This window comes from Rhinopithecus bieti, unplaced genomic scaffold (genome assembly GCF_001698545.2).
Source record: "Rhinopithecus bieti isolate Rb0 unplaced genomic scaffold, ASM169854v2 scaffold_39870, whole genome shotgun sequence".
NCBI lineage: Eukaryota > Metazoa > Chordata > Mammalia > Primates > Cercopithecidae > Rhinopithecus > Rhinopithecus bieti.
The window spans coordinates 2,210,699-2,231,716 of NW_016817144.1; the positions used below are offsets into that span (position 1 = coordinate 2,210,699).

The following is a 21,018-nucleotide window of genomic DNA, read 5'->3' on the forward strand; positions in this document are numbered from 1 at the left end:
CTGCTGTTAGTCTGATGGGCTTCCCTTTGTGGGTAACCCGACCTTTCTCTCTGGCTACCCTTAACAGTTTTTACTTCATTTTAACTTTGGTCAGTCTGACAATTATGTGTCTTGGAGTTGCTCTTCTCGAGGAGTATCTTTGTGGCATTCTCTGTATTTCCTGAATTTGAATGTTGGCCTGCCTTACTAGGTTGGGGAAGTTCCCCTGGATGATATCCTGCAGAGTATTTTCCAACTTGGTTCCATTTCCCCCTTCACTTTCAGGCACCCCAATCAGACTTAGGGGTTTTTATTGTTTTTCTAGTCTCTGTTTCATTTTTTTCTGCTCTGATCTTTATGACTTCCTTCCTTCTCCTAACTTTAGGCTTAGTTCATTTTTTCTTTTTTTAGTTTTGAAGTATAACATTAGGTTGTTGATTTGAGGTTTGTCTTTGTTTTTTTAAAAAAAAATTGATACAGGTTTTTTTTTTTTCCATTAATTTGCCTTGTAGAGCTCTTTTTGCTATATCCCGTAAGTTTTGGTATCCTGTGTCCCATTATTTGTCTGTCTCAAGTTTATCTTTTGATTTTTTTGACTTATTGGTTGTTCAGGAGTATTTTGTTTATTTTCAAATATTTGTGAATTTTCCAAGGTTTCTCTCTCTCTCTTTTTTTTTTTTTGAGATGGAGTCTCGCTGTGTTGTCCAGGCTGGAGTGTGGTGGCGCTATCTCAGCTCACTGCAAGCTCCACCTCCTGGGTTCAGGCCATTCTCCTGTCTCAAGCTCCTAAGTGGCTGGGACTACAGGTGCCCACCACCACCCCCAGATAATTTTTTGTATTTTTAGTAGAGACGGGGTTTCACCATGTTAGCCGGGATGGTCTCGATCTAACCTCGTGATCTGCCCGCCTCAGCCTCCCAAAGTGCTGGGATTACAGGCATGAACCACTGCATCTGACCCTTGTTATTGATTTTTAATTTCATACCATTGTGATTGAAAAAACATGTTATATTATTTAAATCCTCTTAAATTTGTTAAGACTTGTTTTGTAGCCTAACATATTATCTGTTCTGCAGAATGTTTAATGTGTACTTGAGACGTAAGTGTATTCTGTTGCTGTTGGATGGAATGCTGAGCATATGTCTTTTAGGTACCTTTGCTCTAAAGTGTCATTTAACTCTGTTGTTTCCTTATTGATGTTCTATGTGGATGATTTGTCTACTGCTGAGAGTGTAGTATTGAAGTTCTCTCCTGTTATTGTATTAGAGTCTATCTCTTCCTTCATATCTATGAATATTTGCTTTATATATTTAGGTGCCATTATATTGGGTGCATATATATTTAGAATTGTTATATCCTCTTAATGAGTAGAGTGCTTTATCAGTATATTATGACCTTCTGTTTCTCATTTTACAGTTTTGACTTAAATTCTATGATATGGTTTGGCTCTGTGTCCCCACCCAAATATCACCTCAAATTGTAATCCCCATAATCCCCACAAAGGAAGGGTGGGACCAGGTGGAGGTATTTGGATCATAGGGGTGGTTTCCCCCATACAGTTCTCTTGATAGTGGGTGAGTCTCATGAGCTCTGATGGTTTATAAGCATCTGGCATTTCCCTTGCTTACACTCACTCTGTCCTGTTGCCCTGTGAAGGAGGTCCCTTGCTTCCCCTTTGCCATCTACCATGATTGTAAATTTCCTGAGGCCTCTGAAGCCATGCTGAACTGTGAGTCAATTAAATGTCTTTCCTTTATAAACTGCCCAGTCTCAGGTATTTCTTGATAGCAGTGTGAGAACGGACTAATATACTCTATTTTATCTAATTTAAATATATGTCCCCTTGCTCTCTTTTCATTTCTATTTGCACAAAATATCTTCTATTCCTTTACTTTTAGTCTATTTGTGTCCATAAGCATGACATGAGTCGCTTGTAGGAAATATATAGTTGAGTTTTGTTTTTTTTACCCAGTTACTTTAAGTCTTTTGATTGGAGAATTTAGTTCATTTATATTCAAAGTCATTATTGATAGGTAAGGACTCAGTACTTTCATTTTGTAATTTATTTTCTGGTTGTTTTGTAGATTCTTTTGGTTTTTTTTCTTCCTCACTTGCTATCTTTCTTTGCAGTTTGATGATTTTCTGTAGCGATATGCTTTGAATCCTTTCTTTTTATGTTTTGTGTAACTACTATAGATTTTTAGTTTGTGGTTACCATGAGACTACATAAAACATCTACTTACAAGATGCTACTTCAAGATGATAAATTACTGCATATAAAACTGTAAACTTTTATTCTCCCTTAATTTTATGTTTTTGAGTTCACAATTTACAGCTTTTTATAATTTGTATCCTTTAATAATTATTTTTTTGAGACAGAGTCTTGGTCTGTCACCCAGGCCATAGTGCAGTGGTGTAATCTCAGCTCACTGCAACCTCCACTTCCTAGGTTCAAGCAGTTCTCATGCCTCAGCCTCCCGAGTAGCTGGGACTACAGGCACGCACAACTGTGCCCAGATAATTTTTGTATTTTTAGTAGAGACATTATCTTACTGTGTTTCCCAGGGTGGTCTTCAACTCCTGAGCTCAAGTGATCTGGCCACCTCAGTGTCCCAAAGTGCTGAGATTACAGACATGAGCCACCATACCTGGCCTCCCTTGACAATTTATTGTAGTTATAGTTGCTTTTTAAAGTTTTGTTTTTTAACCATCATACTAGAGATAAAATTGCTTTACGCACCATATTTATAGCACTAAAGTATTCTGAATATAACTATGTATTATTTATACCATTGAGTTTTTTACTTTCATATGTTTTTGTTATTAACATATGAAAGTGACTGTTTCTCAGCTTAAATAACTCCTTTTTGTAATTCCTGTAAGACGAGGCTCATGGTGATGACCTCCCTTATTTTGAGGGGAAGATGGAGGTGAGGGAAGATTTTTCTTCTCTCTTATTTCTGAAGGATAACTTTGCCAGGTAAAGTATTCTTGATTGGGAGCTTTTTTCCTTCAGTACTTTGAATATGTATCTTCCCACTGTCTCCTGGCATGCAGGGTTTCTGCTGAGAAATCTACTGATAGCCATGTTGTAACTCGCTTGTATGTGATAAGTATCTTACCTCTTTTGGTTTTCAGAATTCTTTGTTTTTGATTTTTGATAATTGCTTATGATGTGTTTTGGTGAACTCTCTTTGGGTTGAATTCGATTGTAACCTCTGAATTTTCTGTACCTTGATATTGACATCTTTCTCCAGATTTGGGAAACTTTCAGGCATTATTTTCTTAAATATGCTTTTTTGGGGGGCATTTTTCTCTCTCTTCTCCTTTGGATCTCCTATTATATGAAAGTTAGGTCTCTTGATGGTGTCCCATAATTTTCATAAGCCTTCTTTATTCTTTTTACTTTTTGCTCCTGTGACTTGATAATGTTAAATGTCCTGTCTTTGAACTCACTGATTGTTTCTTCTATTTGTTTGAGCCTGATGTTCAAGCTTTTAATAAAATTTTTCAGTTTAGTTATTGTATTCTTTTCTCTAGGATTTCTGTTTTAAAAGTAGTGTCCGTTCCTTTGTCAAACTAATTCTTTTGTCTGTATATTGTTTTTCAAGTTTTACTTTTCTATCCATATTTTCTTATAATTCTGTTGATATGGTTTAGATCTGTGTCCCAAAACAAATTTCATTTCAAATTGTAATTCCCAGTGGAGTTGGGGCCTGGTGGGAGGTGATTGAATCATGGGGGTGGGTTCTCATGAATGATTTAGCATCATTCCCTTGGTGCTGTTCTTGTGATAGTGAGGATGTTCTCACTATCACTATCTAGTGGTTGTTAAAAGTGTGTAGCACCTTCGCCCTCACTCTTTCTGTCTTGCTCCTGCTCTAGCCATGTGATGTACCTGTTCCCCCTTTGCCTTCTGCCATGATTATAAGTTTCCTGAGGCCTCTCTAGAAACTGAGCAGTTGGTAGCATCATGCTTCCTGTACAGCCTATTGAACTGTGAGCCAATTAAACCTCTTTTTCTTTATAAATTATCCACTCTCAAGGCTTTATAGCAATGCAAGAACAAACTAATACATCCATGATCTTCTTAGAAGGATTATTCTGAATTGTCAGTCATTTTGTAGACCTTCATATTTTTAGGGATCATTGTTGGAGGTTTCTCTCTTAGTTTCTTTTTGTGGTGTTTATTTCCTTGATATTTTTGTAACTGTTGTGTCCTTACCTTGGTGTCTGTGCGTTTGATGAATTGGCTTCCTCTTTTGGCCTTTGCAGATGTCCTTTGGTGGGGATGGACACTTTCAATATTTAGTCTAGCCTAAGATTCTGGATGGACCAGGTGATAGTGACCATGAGCAAGCAGATTTTGCTATTGGGTTCTTTAATTACAACGGGCTGCTGCTTGTTTTATGAAGTCAGGTATTGCTTCTGGTTGTGCTTCACAGTCCAGTGAGACCATTGGCTAGGCTGCACAATCAAGCACAGCTGCTGGCTGGGCTCTGTGATAACCTCTGATTAGGCAGGGTTGCAGTCTGGGTTCCCTGGCATGATGGTACTCATGTTTGAAATATGTAGTTGGATGGGGCTGAAGATTGGACTCCAATGCTGGCAAGGTCTCTGGGGTTGCTGCTCCGCCAGCCATTCAGATGGGCAAAGCCAGATGCTGTGCCCACAGTTGTGTGTAGTTTTGGGCTTGCCTCCCTGCCTGCACCTCAGGCTGGGCTCCAGTGCTGGACAGGGGCAATCACTGCTATGATTGGATTGGACTACATGCTCTGCTCTGCAGATATGCAGGGATCTGGGCTTGCCTCTCGGCCTGGGGAAGTATGCCAAGCTCTGAGGCTGGGTGGCAGATCTGGTTAGGGACTTGAGCTTGGCAGATCTCTCAACCGTGCTTCCTGCTCAGTGATGCTATTTGTTGGTCTCTCTGATTGGGTGCCTCCACTGGCCGGAATGCAGAGGTTGCTGTGAGCTCCATTTTCTCTTCTTTGTTTCTAGCTGATCTCAGATGTTCTAGCCCTGCTAATACTCCCAAGGCAAGGCAGAAGTGGGCCTCCTGCCAAGCATCTTGGAATGCTGGGAAAGCTGGATGTTGACCTCCAGATCTCTTTCCCACTGTAGAAACCATGGGCCTGGGGGAATCCTCTCTGTGTGGCACTGTGGTGGTTTGTGGGAGGGACGATACAGTCAACGTGAAACCATTTCTATTTTTTTTGTAATGTGACTTTTGTCAGTTCTGTGATCCAAGAGCATGTCTCAGACTCACTCCCAAGTTCTGGAATATTCACAAAGGTTTTCTTGTCTGTGAATGGTTGCTAGTTGGATTTCTATGAGATAGACTGGAGCTGGGGAACTTTTATTCCACCATCTTGCTCATGTCCCTCCTCCTCATCCTTAAGAATTTAATACATCTTTACTTCGCATACCATGGCAGCTATTAAGTAAATATGCAAAAGAAAGACTTGTCATAGTTCTTATATTTGTGGGTTCATTATCTGGATTACTAAACAAAGCTTACACATTTGAAACATTTCCATTTTATAGAGAAATGCACAATGTGCTAGGAGAATAAAGATGTTAAGTCCTAGAGCATATAGAGAAGGAAGGCATTTATTCAATTAGTGGGATTAAAGAACACCTTAGAGAGGAAGGGAAACTTGAGTCAACCTTGAAAAGACTGACTGGATGAAAAAAAAAATGAAAGGACCTACGGATAGTATGATGGGCAAAAGGCCCTAGAGTCAAGAACAGCCATGGCTTCCTTGGAAAATGTCAAGGGTATTGGAGTCTGGATTGCTGAGGACAGATTAAGGAGCCTCCCACTTGAGGTCCAATATGAAAAGCATTGAAGGAGAGAGAGCCTTGAAACTAAAGTCTTGAGTTAGAAACAAAAAACCAAAGTGTGCTTGACTGTGCTTCCTTTAATCATTCCTTAAATTTATTCTTGACCACAATACTAATTACCTATGAATCAGTAATCGTAGAACTCTAATTGAATTTTACGCCGGTGACTTAATGTTTTCGGGATTGCAGTCCTTGGTATTTACAAAGAAATAATTGGGTGCTAAATATCATGCCATAATCTAGAGGGTATTCAAACTTCAGTATAAGAACCGTAAGCTGGAATGTGCTGTTAGACACAGTAGTGGGTGGTAATATGCATTTTGTTCTCATGCAGTGAAACTGGTTGCCTTTCACTGAACATCTTTATTCCTAGAACCTTAAAGTCTAATCATGTCTGAATAAATGCATTGAAATGTTTTTTTCAAATATATTGTGGAAAACTGTGAAAGAAGCATTTTTCATAGTTCATTTCCTCCAATATTCATGTCTTAACTAATCTTGGTGCTTACCAAAAGGTAACCTGAAAGAAGGCATTGTGTACAAGTTGAACAAAGTAGAAGTGGTTCCACATACCAGTGAAGCAGAATAATAAGTAATATAAAGTAGCCAGTGGTAGAATGGTTGCTGCGTTAACTGGTAATTGCCTCAGACAAAAAATATTGTCTTAAGTTATACCCAAATGTGCAGGGGTTTAAAGACAAATAAAATACTGCATTGCTTTGAATAAAAGACATCATTTTCATGTTGTTGACATAGAGAGCTTTTTCATGACTGTAAGAACATCTCTTTCTCATTGCATGTAAACAAGCATCTGATCATAACATGGACAAAGTGATAGAAAAAGTTAGATCCAACATGCTTTTATTTATTTTGTGTGTGTTTTAAAGAATTTGGAACTAAATGTTGAAAACTGTAAATTCAGCAAGTCTTGAACCAAGTTGGGTGCACTGTGCAATCTTTGTTTTCATTTGATTAGTATTTATTGATTCCCTGTATCTGCCAGGCACTGTGATAAATGGTTGATACTATTTCACTGATGACAGTGGACATGGGGTGATGTTACACGGGGGGAGAGAGACATTACAAACAGCCCTAATGAAGATGTAGATTATATAGTGAATCTGAAGGTGATATAGCCTGTGGAACAAAAGGGTAGCAAAGCAGGGAAAGGGGAACTAGGTGGACTTAGGGGCTGCGGAATTGCAATGTTCAATTTAAGATTGAGTGGTCTGGGAGGTCTCGGTACAAAGGTGATGCTAAACAAAGCCTCAATACTTTGAGAAAGTGCTGTATGACTATCAGGCAGAACCTCCTGCCCCCAAGGTGAGAGCACTTCTGACACATTATAGGCCTGGGCAGCAGGTAGGTGGACTGTGGTGGTGGTGGTGGGGGGGGGGGGATAGAGCAGTAAAGATGAGCTGTGAGAGGTCACTGGGATTGGATTAAGTGAGGCCTCTTGGGTGTGGTGGAATCTTTGACTTTTCCTTTTTCCATTTTCTTTTTTAATAACAGCTTTGTTGAGATAAAATTCACATACCAACAATTCACTCATATGTGTACAATTCAGTGGTTTTTAAAATTGTATTCAGGATGTTATGTAACCATCATCACGGTCAATTTTAGAAAATGTTCATCTTCCCCAAAAGAAACACCATATCCTTTAGCAGTTACCCTCTCAGATCGCCATCTCACCCTAGGCAACCACTAATCTGTTTTCTGTTTCTATGCGTTTGCCGATTCTGGAAATTTAATATAAATTGAATCCTACAGTATGTGGTCTGTTGTGACACTTAGCTTAATGCTGTCAAGGCTCATCCATGTTATAACATGTGTTAATTTTTTTTTCTATTTTTAATTAATTTTTGTTTTGAGACAGGATCTTATTCTTTTTCCCAGGCTGGAATGGAGTGGGGCAGGCATGGCTCACTGCAGCTACAACCTCTGGGGCTTAAGCAATCCTGCTGCCTTAGCCTCTCGAATAGCTGAGGCTATCGGCGTGTGCCACCATGCTCGGCTGATTTGTTTCTTTTTTGTAGAGACACAGTCTCACTATGTTGCCTACACTGGTCTCAGACTCCTGAGCTCAAGCAATCCTCCTGCCTCAGCCTCCCAAAGTACATGTATTAATCCTTCTTTCCTTTTTATGTTTGAATAATATTCTACTCTAAGAATATACCACATTTTGTTTATTCATTTATCAACTGATGGATATTTGGGTGGTTTCCTCTTTTTGGATGTTATGAATAAGGCTACTATAAACATTTGTAGACAAAGTTTTGTGTGGATGTATATGTTCTCATTTCTTACCTTGGAGTGAAACTACTGGGACACATGGTAACTCTATTTAACATTTCGAGGAATTGTCAGACAGACTGTCTTCCAGCATGTCTATACCATTTTAGATTCCCAGCAGCAGTGTTGAAGGTTCTGACTTCTCTACATCTTCACCAATACTTGTTACTATTTGTCTTTTTTTATTATTGCTATTCTTTGGGGCAAGAAGTGATATGTCATTCTTGTTTTAATTTGTAGTTGCTTAAAGACAGTGATGTTGAGCATCTTTTCATATGCTTTTTTGCCTTTTATATATCTTTTTGGAGAAATATCTATTCAGGCTCTTTGACCATTTTAAAATTGAGTTTAATTATCCATTTATTATTGGGCTATAAGATTATTTATATATTCAAGATATAAGTCTCCTATCAGAGATATGATTTGGAAATATTTTATCTCATTCAGCACATACCAAGGGCTTAATTAAATTATGTTGAATAAATATTAGAACATCCTAAATTATATTTTCACTACATTATTGTTGTAATTTTAGAATTTAGCCAATTATATACCAATTTAATTTCTCTTCTTAAATAATTAAAATGTATTAAGATAAATTGATAAATGTCTCATTATTTTAATACCTTTAAATTCATCATTATTATTGGTGAGGTGTTTAAAATCTGCTGTTTAAACAAATGGACAAATTACAAAACATGGAACACATTTTTTTGTTTAAAAAATTAATATTTGATTTTAAATTTTATAGATGGAAAAAGTGGAGGCAGATCTAACTAGATCCAAATCCCTTCGTGAGAAACAATCAAAGGAGTTTTTATGGCAACTGGAGGACATCAGACAGCGGCATGAACAACAGGTTGGTCTTTCATTTTGATGCTGCCATTAAATTTTTCAAATACATGTATAATTTCTCTTTTAAAAATTGCTATCACAAAATATCTGCATAATGAAAATGTGACTAAGAGCTGTTATTACCAATATATTTAAAATAATGTTTGTTTCAATAAAATCTGTAAACAGAATTTTAACACTCCACTGAAGTTTATTCTGACAGTTTTATCTGAATGTTTGATTGAAACATCGATTGTAATTGATGAGACTGGGTAATTTATAAGAAAAGAGGTTTGATTGGCTCACAGTTGTGCAGGTTGTACAGAAAGCATAGTGGCCTCTGTTTCTGGAGAGGCCTCAGGAAGCTGCCAATCAAGGCAGAAGGAAGCAGAAGCAGGCACCTTACATGGCAAAAGCAGGAGCCAGCGAGTGAACCAGGGAGACAGAGAGAGAAGCGAGGAGGTGCCGTACACTTTTAAATGACCAGATCACTCGTGAACTCAGAGTGAGAGCTCACTTATCACCAAGGGGATAGCCCAAGCCATTCATGAGGGATCCGCTTCCATGATTCAAACACCTCCCACCCCATGATCCACCACCTCCAACACTGGGGATTCCATTTCAACATGAGATCTGGGTGGGAACAAGTATCCTAATAATCTCAGTAATTCTTCTGTCCTGTCAGTGCACTGGTTAAACCTCCATTAATTTGAGAAATACGGTTGAGTACTTACTATGTGCCAGGTGCTCTCCCTGGTATGAGGGAGAACAGCAACAGAGAGCATGCATCCTCTCTCATGGAGTTTGCTTTTTGGTGACTACTCAGTCTACAAATTAAAAAGTGAAATAATTTTGAAGAGTGAGTTATATTATTATTATTATTATTATTGATATGGAGTCTCACTCACCCAGGCTGGAGTGCAGTGATGCCATCTTGGCTCGCTGCAACTGCTACCTCCTGGGTTCAAGCGATTCTCCTGCCTCAGCCTCCCGAGTAGCTGGGATTACAGGCACACGCCACCACGCCTGGCTAATTTTTGTAATTTTAGTAGAGACGGAGTTTTACCGTGTTGGCCAGGCTAGTCTTGAACTCCTGATTTCAGGTGATCTGCCCACCTCGGCCTGGCAAAATGCTAGGATTACAGGTGTGAGCCACCACACCCGGCCTGAAGAGTGACTTATGTAGAAGAAAAAATGGTACCTTTATAGCCTTTGCCAGGTGGAGGGTGGGAAGGGGATTACCAGCCTTGAATAACTGATCAGGGAAACCCTGATATTTGTGCTGAGTTCTAAAAACTAGCACAGCTGTTTTTAGAACAGGAAGGAGCCAGCCATGAGCTCTGGAGAAATAGTATTCCAGTCTGAGGGAACAGCACATTCAAAGATCCTGAGAAGAGAGCAAGCTGGAAGTGTTCAAGGAAGATAACTGAGGCTGAAGACCAGGTTAGCCAGAGTATGGGGAGAAAGGTTCCTGCTGTGGGAGATGAAGGGGAAGAGGGAGGTTAGGACCAGGATGTGTAAGGAGTTGAGATTTTGTCCTCAGTGCTCTGCCTCTTACTTAGTAATACAAAGTTTTATTTTCTTCTTTTAAAAATATATTTCTGCTTATTCCCAGAATACTTAAAATACTTAAAATACTTAAAATTACTATTAATTTTTAGCTTGGTTTTGCTTTGGTAAACATGATCCTAAACCTCAATGGCTTAGAACAAAAAAGGCTTATTTCATACTTATGTCACGTGTCCTTTGAGGACTGACTGCAGCTCTGACCCGTGTCATGTCATCTTGAGTCCAGTTTTTAGAATGAACTATCTGGAACATTGCTATGGGAAATGGAAAAGGAAATATTTTGAGCATCTGCTGGCTTCTAACATTGACCCAGAAGTAAGTTTACTCACATTTTATTGGCCAAAGCAAACATGGCCTCCCTGGTGTAATCCTCCGCCTGGAAGGAGCATCACAGAGAAGACCATCAAATGGGGTTAGCATAAAACAGTTTACCATGCTGACTACAATTGCAAACTTAGAAAATATAAAAATGTAGAAAATGCTGGAACTGGGTTTTAAAGGTACATTCTTTATCAAGCAGCACAGGTGTTATGACACAGGACCAATAAAAAAGGAAATGTAGTCTTGGCAGACAAAATATTCATCATTGAACAATATGTACATAGACACAATAATTAGATGACATTTATTGTTTTCAACTTTAAAAACTAGCTTAGGGTTACAGAACAGGGCATAGATGTTACCAACTGTATTAGTCTGTTCCCACATGGCTAATAAAGACATACCCGAGCTGGGTAATTTATAAAGGAAAGAGGTTTAATGGACTCACAGTTCCACATGGCTGAGGAGGCCTCACAATCATGGCAGAAGGCAAAGGAGAAGCAAAGTCACCTTTTATATGGTGGCAGGCAAGAGAGCTTGTGCAGGGGAACTCCCATTTATAAAACCATCAGATCTTGTGAGACTTACTTACTAACACGAGAACAATATGGGGAAACTGCCCCATGATTTAATTATCTCCACCTGGTCCCGCCCTTCACACATGGGGATTATTACAATTCAAGGTGAGATTTGGGTTGGGGCACAGCCAAACCATATCACCAGCCTTGCTATTGTAACAGTAAAGGTTAAGATGGTATAGGTATGGAAGTGGAAGAAAGGGATGGAGGGCCTGGGAAGGGAAGGGTGAGAGCACTGAGGTATTATCATGAAGTGTGGATTTGAGCAGCTGCCCATGTAATGAAACAAAACACAGAGGTTTTAGTATATTCCTCATTACAGGGTTGACCACTGGAGGAACTGAAAGGAATGGAGTAACTAGTAAAATGGTGACAAGAGTGGGAGAGAGGAGCGAGGGAGTGTAAATGAGCTAAATCCCCATTTGTCCTAGGAGAAAACCTATAAGGAGTGTCTAGCTTTGGTAAAGTAAGAGAGAGCTATGTAGCATATTGTGTAGAGGTAGGGAAGTAATCACCAGAGAAAGGAGCACAGGCATGTTTTAAAAGAGTTGCCACCAGTACAGGAGTGGGATGGGGCAAGGACCTGTTACTTTTTATTAGAAGATGATGTTTACCATTTTATTTTTAAAAATCATGTGTGCACATATACAGACACATATGCGCATATGAATATGTATACTTTATATTTACATATTCATATATAGGATATATATGTTCTGTTCCAAAAAAACTAATTCATATAGATTTTAATCCCAAAATTTTATTTCTTAGAACCTATCCTATAGAAATTTTATACATGTGCAAAAGATCTACGTTCATACATGTTTTGGGAGGATTATTTGTAATATTGAAAAAAGTTGTAAATAAAATGAATGATTAAATAAATTATGCTGGCCAGGCGTGGTGGCTTACAACTGTAATCCCAGCACTTTGGGAGGCCGAGGCAGGCAGATCACAAGGTCAGGAGATCGAGACCATCCTGGCTAACACAGCGAAACACTGTCTCTACTAAAAATGCAAAAAATTAGCCGGGCTTGGTGGCACGTGCCTCTAGTCTCAGCTACTCGGGAGGCTGAGGCAGGAGAATGGTGTGAACCCAGGAGGTGGAGTCTGCAGTGAGCCAAAGTGGCACTACTGCACTCCAGCCTGGATTTGACAGAGCGAGACTCTGTCTCAAAAATAAATAAATAAATAAATAAATAATGCTAAATACCTACTGTGGAATACAATATACTTATTAAAAAGATTGATATAGGCTGGGCGCAGTGGCTCATGCCTGTAATCCCAGCACTTTGGGAGGCCAAGGCGGGAGGATCACAAGGTCAGGAGATCGAGACCATGGTGAAACCCTGTCTCTACTAAAAATACAAAAAATTAGCCGGGCGTGGTGGCGGGCGCCTGTAGTCCCAGCTACTCAGGAGGCTGAGGCAGGAGAATGGCGTGAACCTGGGAGGCGGAGCTTGCAGTGAGCCGAGATCGCGCCATTGCACTCCAGCCTGGGCAACAGAGCGAGACTCTGTCTCAAAAAAAAAAAAAAAAAGATTGATATAAATCTGAAGGTGCCAACATATGCAGATTTCTAAGACATGTTGGTGAGGGGAATAAAGCACTTCTTAGAACACTTTGTATATTATGATCCCATTGATGTAAAATTAAAACATATGTGTCTCAAAGTTAGATATGTAAATTCGGTGAAAAAATTCTGTAAGATTATACATGACTATGGAATTGGCCTGGAATTATGGGTTAGGGTTATGATGAATTGAGACTTTCATTGTATGCTCTAAATAACCTTTTTTACTTCAAATTTCATAATGAGCATGTTATACATTACTTGGATAAGTAAAACATTAAAATTATGAATGCTAAGAAACAATACAATGGAATAAATATTTTGGAGCATTTATATTATATTCTTTTTTTTTTCTTAGAGATGGGGTCTTGCTGTCTCTCCCAGGCAGGAGTGCAGTGGTGCGATTATGGCTCACTGCAACCTTTAACTCCTGGGCTCGAGCAATCCTCTTACCTTAGCCTCCCAAAGTGCTGGGATTACAGGCATGAGCCACCTGCCTGGTCTGTATTGTATTCTATAGCATTTTAAGTGGGTAATAAATTTGGATTAATGAAATAGAAAATAAATTCAAACAATTTATATGCAATGTAAAAAATAAGCAATAAATGAAAAGCCTAAAAGAGAAGAAAAGATAGAAGATAGAGCTGACACATTATTTTCAACAGTGCCAAAGTATGGATAACTTCAGACTTTCTAACTGCAGAAGCCAGTGCAATGGAGTTATTCTATCAGAGTTTTAAAAAAATGCTTTTATATAAAAGTGAAGTAGTTAATTTCCGATTAATATGTGATGGCAACTGAAAGTCATTCTAACACATGCCAAATTAAAAATATGTATTTCTCCTGAAATACACTTTTATCTAAAGAGCCATGGAGGATGTTTTCCACAACTTTAGTAATGGGAGGAAGTTGCTTGGAAACTGGTTTTAAAAACTAGGTTTAGAAAACTATGTGAAGAATCGGAGGCTGGAATTGAGGAGTAAGGGGTGGTAAGAGGGAGGGAAACAGAGGTAATTATTAATCAAATGTAAATAAAAATATTAAGGAAGGGCAATGAATGTTACTTTTTATTATGCTATAGTTACAAAGTATAATTGAGGTATTTTGGATTAAAACAATATTAGAAGCACTAAGAAAATAAGAAAATGTCAGTTCCTCTACGTAAACTGACGAAGGAACAGGGGAGAAGGGAAAACCAAAGTTAAAACTCTTTATTTGTAACACAAATGCTAATCAGAGGTTATTATACTACAGGGTGAGTATAAGATGTAACAGAATTCTCTGTGGGAGTTTTAAAATTATATTCTCATTTTGATGATAATCACATGGGACACAAATTTATAACCAAGTGTGGCCAAATGATGTCAGCACCTGATTTGCATTTACGTTGTAGTTGTTTTGGCACACCACTGACTGAAAGTCAGACACAATAAGAAAAAACACGAAGAAAAATTTAAATGCATTTGACTAAATAAAAAGTATTTTGAGTTAAAAAAGTAATTGAAGAAATAATTGAAGCAGATATCTTAGGCAAAGAGTAACTCTCCTTATAAAATTAATAAATGTATAATATATAAAGATAATTAGCAGATAAATATAGTAATTAGCACAAATCATAAGAAAATCATTAATGTCCCAATAAGTGACCTGGCAAAGGAAAGAAAGAGATAAGAAATGAATCAAGTGCACAGCTGTGTAGAAACATCTTTAGCCTTGGTGTTAATAAAAATGCAAATTAGAATTAACCATGATGTGCCATCTAAAGTCGGTAAAAGTTTAGTGAAATTGGTACTTTTATACATGCTAGTGGCATTATAGGCTTTTTGGAAAGGATTCTGGCAGTTTCTATCAAGAGTCATGAAAAGTGCTTACACCCTCTGACCCAATTATCCTTAACCTCAAAATCAGACAGAAATATAAAAACAGTGTTGTTAATTATTTTTTAGAGAATGAAATCATGGTGAATTCTTTTTTTGTATACCCCCTATTATCCACATTGTGACAGTTTCACTCTTTTAATGTAAAAAATATATATAAATTTGTCTGGAAGCATGTTAAACTTCAAAGGCTTTTCTCAGAATGATAGATTTTAAAACCTATCAAATTTTTGTCTTTGTATTTTCTTGATCAAAAATAATACTAACATAGTAAGGGATACTGATGAATTCTTTAAAGAACTGATACTATTAATGGAAGCCATATACCACTGCATCAATTTTTCGTTTTTTTTTTTCATGAAAAAGAGATGATACAAATGTAGTATATAACAGGAATGTAAAAAACACACACAAGCGTACCTCAGGTGACTGCAGATTTCACCTGTTTTTATTCTTTCTATATCTAGAGGCCTATACATTAGAATCAATGCTGAGAACGAAGATCCCAGGTGGCAGTTCACTAAGGAAAGATGAAGGGAGGAGTATGAACTAGTACATTTTAGGAGAATATTTAGTGATGTGACAATATACAAACATTTTTAGTTAGCTTTTTTTTTTCCAGCAGAATATTCTATTAACTGTAACGGTATTTCCCCTGACCACAAATTGTTCGGATTTTTTCCTGTGGAAGTTTATCATGACAAACGATAGGCATACGGTAGTGAGCTCTACAAGCCAGCATGAGTACACTAAGAATGAAGCCGATTAAACTAAGCTCATTTCCTTCTTTGAACAGGGTAGCCAGGCTGGTAGATAAGGAAATAGGAGTAGATGTAATATATCTGGCTTTCATGGAGCCATCTGGCGGTGTCTGCATGAAGGCAGTTTGGGGAAATATGGTTCGAATATTGGTACCTTTGTGTGGTTAAGTGATAGTTCAAAGGGCCATCTCTGAATGATTAGTGTCAACCTGAAGTGAGATTTCTATGTCTCTCAGTCAGTCGAGGATGATAAGGGATTAAAAAAAAAAAAGTTTAAAGTTTCCCAATGCTTAGAGTTCTGAGGAATAGTTAATATGCAGGATAAAAAAAAACGAGTTTTCTGCAGCTTTAAACAGGCTGGAATTAAGAAGATTACATTTATTGGGGTTGAATATAAAATGCCATGCTTTGGTTTAGAAAATCAGTTGCAAAAGTAGAAGGAAGACAGAGAGCCACAGAGATAAGGGGAATGTGGTGCCTGGGACACAGGGGACAAGAGAGCCAGCAGATATGGTCCCAGGTATTGTTTATGTTTCAGGTCACAGAAGGAATAGGTCGATTTTGGTCACCACATTTTAAGCAGGCCACTGACAAACTTGAACATGTTCACAGAAGAGTTTTCAGAATATAGAAAGGTCTGGAACTATGTCAGAGGGGATATTTAAAGGGAGGATTGCATATCTCTCTGTAAATTTAAGGTCTGAATTTCAGGGAGCATTGGGCTTGGTCTGTGTGATAAAAATCCTAAAAACCCACAGTTATTAGGATCTACCCTGGACCAGGCACTACTCTGCATGCTTTACACATATTCAGCCACTCCCCATTTTCACAGTTTATGTATATATATATATATATAATTTTTTAGACAGAGTCCCGCTCTGTCACCCAGGCTGGAGTGCCAGTGGTGCAATCTTGGCTCTCTGCAACCTCTGCCACCCAGGTTCAAGCGATTCTCCTGCCTCAGCCTCCCAAGTAGCTGGATTACAGGTGTGTGCTTCCCCTCCTGGCTAATTTTTGTATTTTTAGTAGAGACGGGGTTTCGCCATGTCGGCTAGGCTGGTCTCAAACTCCTGACGTCAGGTGATCTGCCCGCCTCTGCCTCCCAAAGTGCTGGGATTACAGGTGTGAGCCACTGCACCTAACCCACAGACATCTTGTGAGGTAGCTACCACTGTTTATCGTTTTCATCTTCTAGTTGTAGAAACTGAAGTATCCATTTAAGGAAGTGGCCCAGGGTCCCACACAGTTCATAGAGCCCTACTCTTGACCCCACTCTAAATGCACTCCCACGGAGTTCCAGGGGGCAGAAATTGAACCCATATATAGATGGTACCGTGAGGAATATTTTGTATTGTTTCAAGGTAGTTCTTTTCTGAAGAACTCTTCCTTCAAATGTGCAACAGTTTTTCTTGTGAGAAAGTAAGTTTCCAGTGTGAGTGGGTTGCGGTGTATTTTTGGAGTGTTATGAAGGGGTACTGTGCCTTCCGGGGGCTGTCCTACTGCAGTGGTCTCTTCCAGAACCAAGATTCTGGGACTTTCTGTTCATCTGCCTGATTAGTTCCCAGCCCCTCTTGACAGACCGACTTCTCTCATTCCACCGCTGACTCATTCACTTAGGTACCTCTCTGGCTGGATTTCCCCATGTCAGGACTCTTGCCTACTTTCTCAGTTGCCATTCAAATGGAAGTGTGAACATTTTTCTGTTGTTTTGTTTTTTTCTCTAAAAGGTAAAATTGTAAGTGTTATGATGATAGCATTTCACATCAGGAGGGGATTTCGATGCCGAGCATCTGGGTGCTCGCTTCTCCAACTCAGGTAAGGTGATCCCAGGGGAAGTGTGAGCAAGTGCTAGGGGTTCCTGAGGCTGCGTACATGCTTCTTGGAGTGTTGCATTCACTCAGTTAGATTGTGGGAAAGCAACGTAGTTTTACTATTGAGGTAACATTCCTATTAAAACAAACATAGACTTTCCTGTTTTGTAAAATGCAAAGTTCTCATGAATTTTTAAGACAAAATAGGACATTTCAAAGAAACTTCCAGCTTGCAGAGGCTGCTTCAGGCTCTGCCCTCACATCCCCCAGGGGGGTCCTATTCATTTTCACTGCTGCTAAGAGTACTTTGGTGGAAAAGTTTTAAAAGCATTTATCCGGTCTAATCCTCACGTTTTATAATGAGGGAACTGACTGACATTCAGAGGAAATGAATGGACTTGTGCCTTCTGGGCCTCAGTTTCCTTCTCCAGTTTTAATTTTTGAGCCCCTCTCTTACAGAAAGCATCGTGCCAGGAACTGTAATGAAGTGAAAACAGCAAAGTAGTATTTTAAAGTATCTTAGCCAAAATCCAGGCATAAAGTGTGCAGATGTGGAAAGAAAAACATCAAACACATGGGCTAAATGCTCACACAAATATCCTGTAAAGCCCAAGCTTTCATCAAGATTTCCTGTTTCTTTCCTGTATAACCCATTGGAACAAAAAGACAATTCTAATTGTCTTTTCACAAACCTCATTCAAGTTGGAAACAAACAACCAAGCAGGCATGCTAGGACTTCCTGGACTATAGAGATTTCTTTGGCAACTCCATGATATCATTCTTTAATCTTGTATTTTATATCTTTGCTTTCCACTACAAAGCCTTGAAGGAGAAATGTAGTTCAGCAGATAAACAAGTGGCCAGCTTCTCCAGAAAGAATAAGTGCTTATTGTCAATGATTACAGAAATAAAACAGAACAAAACAAAACAAAAAACCACTGAAGGGCCAACTTCTTACAAGCCGCCATTATTTAAAACTTAAAATATTTTGGTAGCAAAGATAGTAGCAAAGACAAAACAAATTATGCAAGATAAGCAAGTAGGAAATTTTAAGTGAAGGTCAGTTGGGATATTTAAAAAGCAGATAGCACGTGATTCCCAATCCTTGTCCTTTGTAAATATTCTAGTCATTAATTAGCTAGGTGGTATAACCTTCAAGCTTAGGCTTTTTAAATTTTTATTTATTTATTTAGTTTTGAGACAAAGTCTTGCTCTGTCGCCCAGGCTGGAGTGCAGTGGCGCAATCTTGGCTCACTGCAACCTCCGCCTCCCAGGTTCAATCAATTCTCCTGCCTCAGTCTCCCAAGTAGCTGGGACTACAGGCGCATGCCACCACACCTGGCTAATTTTTTTTTTTTTTTTTTTTTGTATTTTAGTAGAGATGGGGTTTCACCGTGTTGCCCAGACTGGTCTTGAACTCCTGAGCTCAGGCAATCCGCCCGCCTTGGCCTCTCAAAGTGCTAGGATTACAGGAGTGAGCCGCCGCACCCGGCCAGGCTTCTTTTAAATGAAACTATTTAGTCTACACTGGAAAAGGAGACGGTGGAAAGGAAGAGAGGGAGGAAAGAAGGAAGACACTCACTAGCATGTGCTCCCAGGAAGGTAGAGATACTGGGCAGGACCCGCATTACGCAGGGAGCTGCTAGCCTCTGATGATGGCCAGGTCTCTCTCCTCTGCCTGGTGAGAAAAGAAGGGAAGGCCAGGTGTGTAGAAGTTTGTGGATCTGCAAAAGGCAGATGAAGACTTTCTTATTACTGAGGTTTTTCTTTGTCAGATAGGCGGCAAGATCATTTGCTGAGACTGGAGGAATTACATGGACAGGAGAGCAAATAAAAGTGGGAATTGTTTGAAATTATTTGGGTGATAGCAAGACTGATCCGAGTAGAAAGACTTCGTAAACTTTCTCTTCGGTATTGAGGTTCCAGATGAGGTTAATGACCGTGGATTTGTGGGGCTCCCTAAAATCCATTCAAAATGGATTTCCATATGACTTATCGATTTCTAGATATATATGATTTATTGTATGTCCACTCTGCTGCTCTTACTCTTTGTTTTATTCTTGCTCACCTTATCATACTCTTTTTGAAAGTCTTTTTTTGCTTGACGTTCCTCTTCCGATTCATAATAAATAATTTTTGAACCCCAACTACATATCAGCCCCTGTGGTGTCCTCAGTGGTGATCGAGACAAATGCAATCCTTGATCTAATGATGCTTCCTTTCAAATTACTTATTTGAATAAGCACCAAATTCAGGGAAAGCAGCTACACCACAAGTCACAGATTGGTCCTGCAGGAAATGGCAAAGTACCAGATTCCCAGCCATTAGGCTGCTAGACTCAGAGGCCCAGGCAGTGATGCAACAGAACCTGGGCCCCTGTGTCCAGGTCCAGTGGTCGGAGCCTAGAGTCATAGAATGGGTGCTGATATTTAGTGAAAGACATTTGAAGAGCCTTCTCTTCCTCCTTTTTTTTTCTTTTGACCTGAAGCTGTTCTCATCTAGGTTAAAACAAGTGGCACCTTTAGCTAGAGTGAATATTAAAAGAGCAAAGATAGGCTGGGTGCAGTGGCTCATGCCTATATTTCCAGTAACTCAGGAGGCCCAGGAGGGAGGATTGCTTGGAGACAGGAGTGAGAGACCAGCCTGGATAATGTATTGAGGCTCCCATCTCTATTAAAAAAAAAAAAAAATAGACTGGTATGGTGGTTTGCGCCTGTGTTCCAAGCTATTTTAGAGGCTAAGGTTCCAGAGTTGTTTGAACCTGGGAGTTCAATGTTACAGTGAGCTTTGATAGCACCACTGCACTCTATCCAGCCTGGGTGACAAAGCAAGACCCCATTCAAAAAAAAAAAAAAAAAAGTTTTCCTGGATAGTTATATGGACTAACTCATTATTTAAGTACATTTAAAATATAAAGTAGTATCTTCTTTAAGTACATTTAAAATATAAAGTAGAACTAATGCCTTTTCAATCATTCATTATTTAACACATGTTTATTGAGTGACTACTTTGTACTAAACACTCTTCCAAGTGCTTAGGATATAACAGTGAACAAAATATAGAGTCTTTACCCTTATGATGGAGAAAAACACTACCACTACCCGCTATCACTACCAACCACCACCACCACTACCACACACACACACACACACACACACACACACACACACATCTTTTTCAAAACAAAATTTAAGGTAGGGTGAGGTAATAACTGTTTTGAAGAAAAATCAAGCTAAAGTGTGAGTGAAAGGACTACTTTATAAATGGTTATTATTTTATACAAGGTGTTATTGTAGTTAAGATTGTTAGTGAAGGACTCTACTGAAATGATATTCAAATTAAGACCTGGATGAAGTAAAGGAGGAAACCATACAAAAACCTGAGGTAAGGAAAGAACATTCCAGGCAGAGGGAAGAGCAGTTGCAACAGCCATGAGAGATGGGTTAGTTTGTAGCTGGAATGGAGTGAACTTGGAAGAGAGTGGTAGGAGCCAAAGTACAGTACAGGGTAGATTTTATCACATCCTATGGATTGTGGTGGGAGATTGGATTTTATTCTGAGTGTGTTGAGAAGCCATTG

At 39.0% G+C, this 21,018-nt stretch overlaps 1 protein-coding gene across 1 annotated transcript in view; it reads left to right on the forward strand.

The window, feature by feature from the left end:
- Positions 1-21,018, forward strand: part of CEP112 (centrosomal protein 112) — a 567,381-nt gene that overhangs the window by 254,128 nt on the left and 292,235 nt on the right. The window contains exon 20 of the mRNA XM_017855828.1: positions 8,867-8,974. Within this exon, the coding sequence (XP_017711317.1) occupies positions 8,867-8,974 (108 nt within the window). The remainder of the gene's footprint in view (positions 1-8,866; positions 8,975-21,018) is intronic.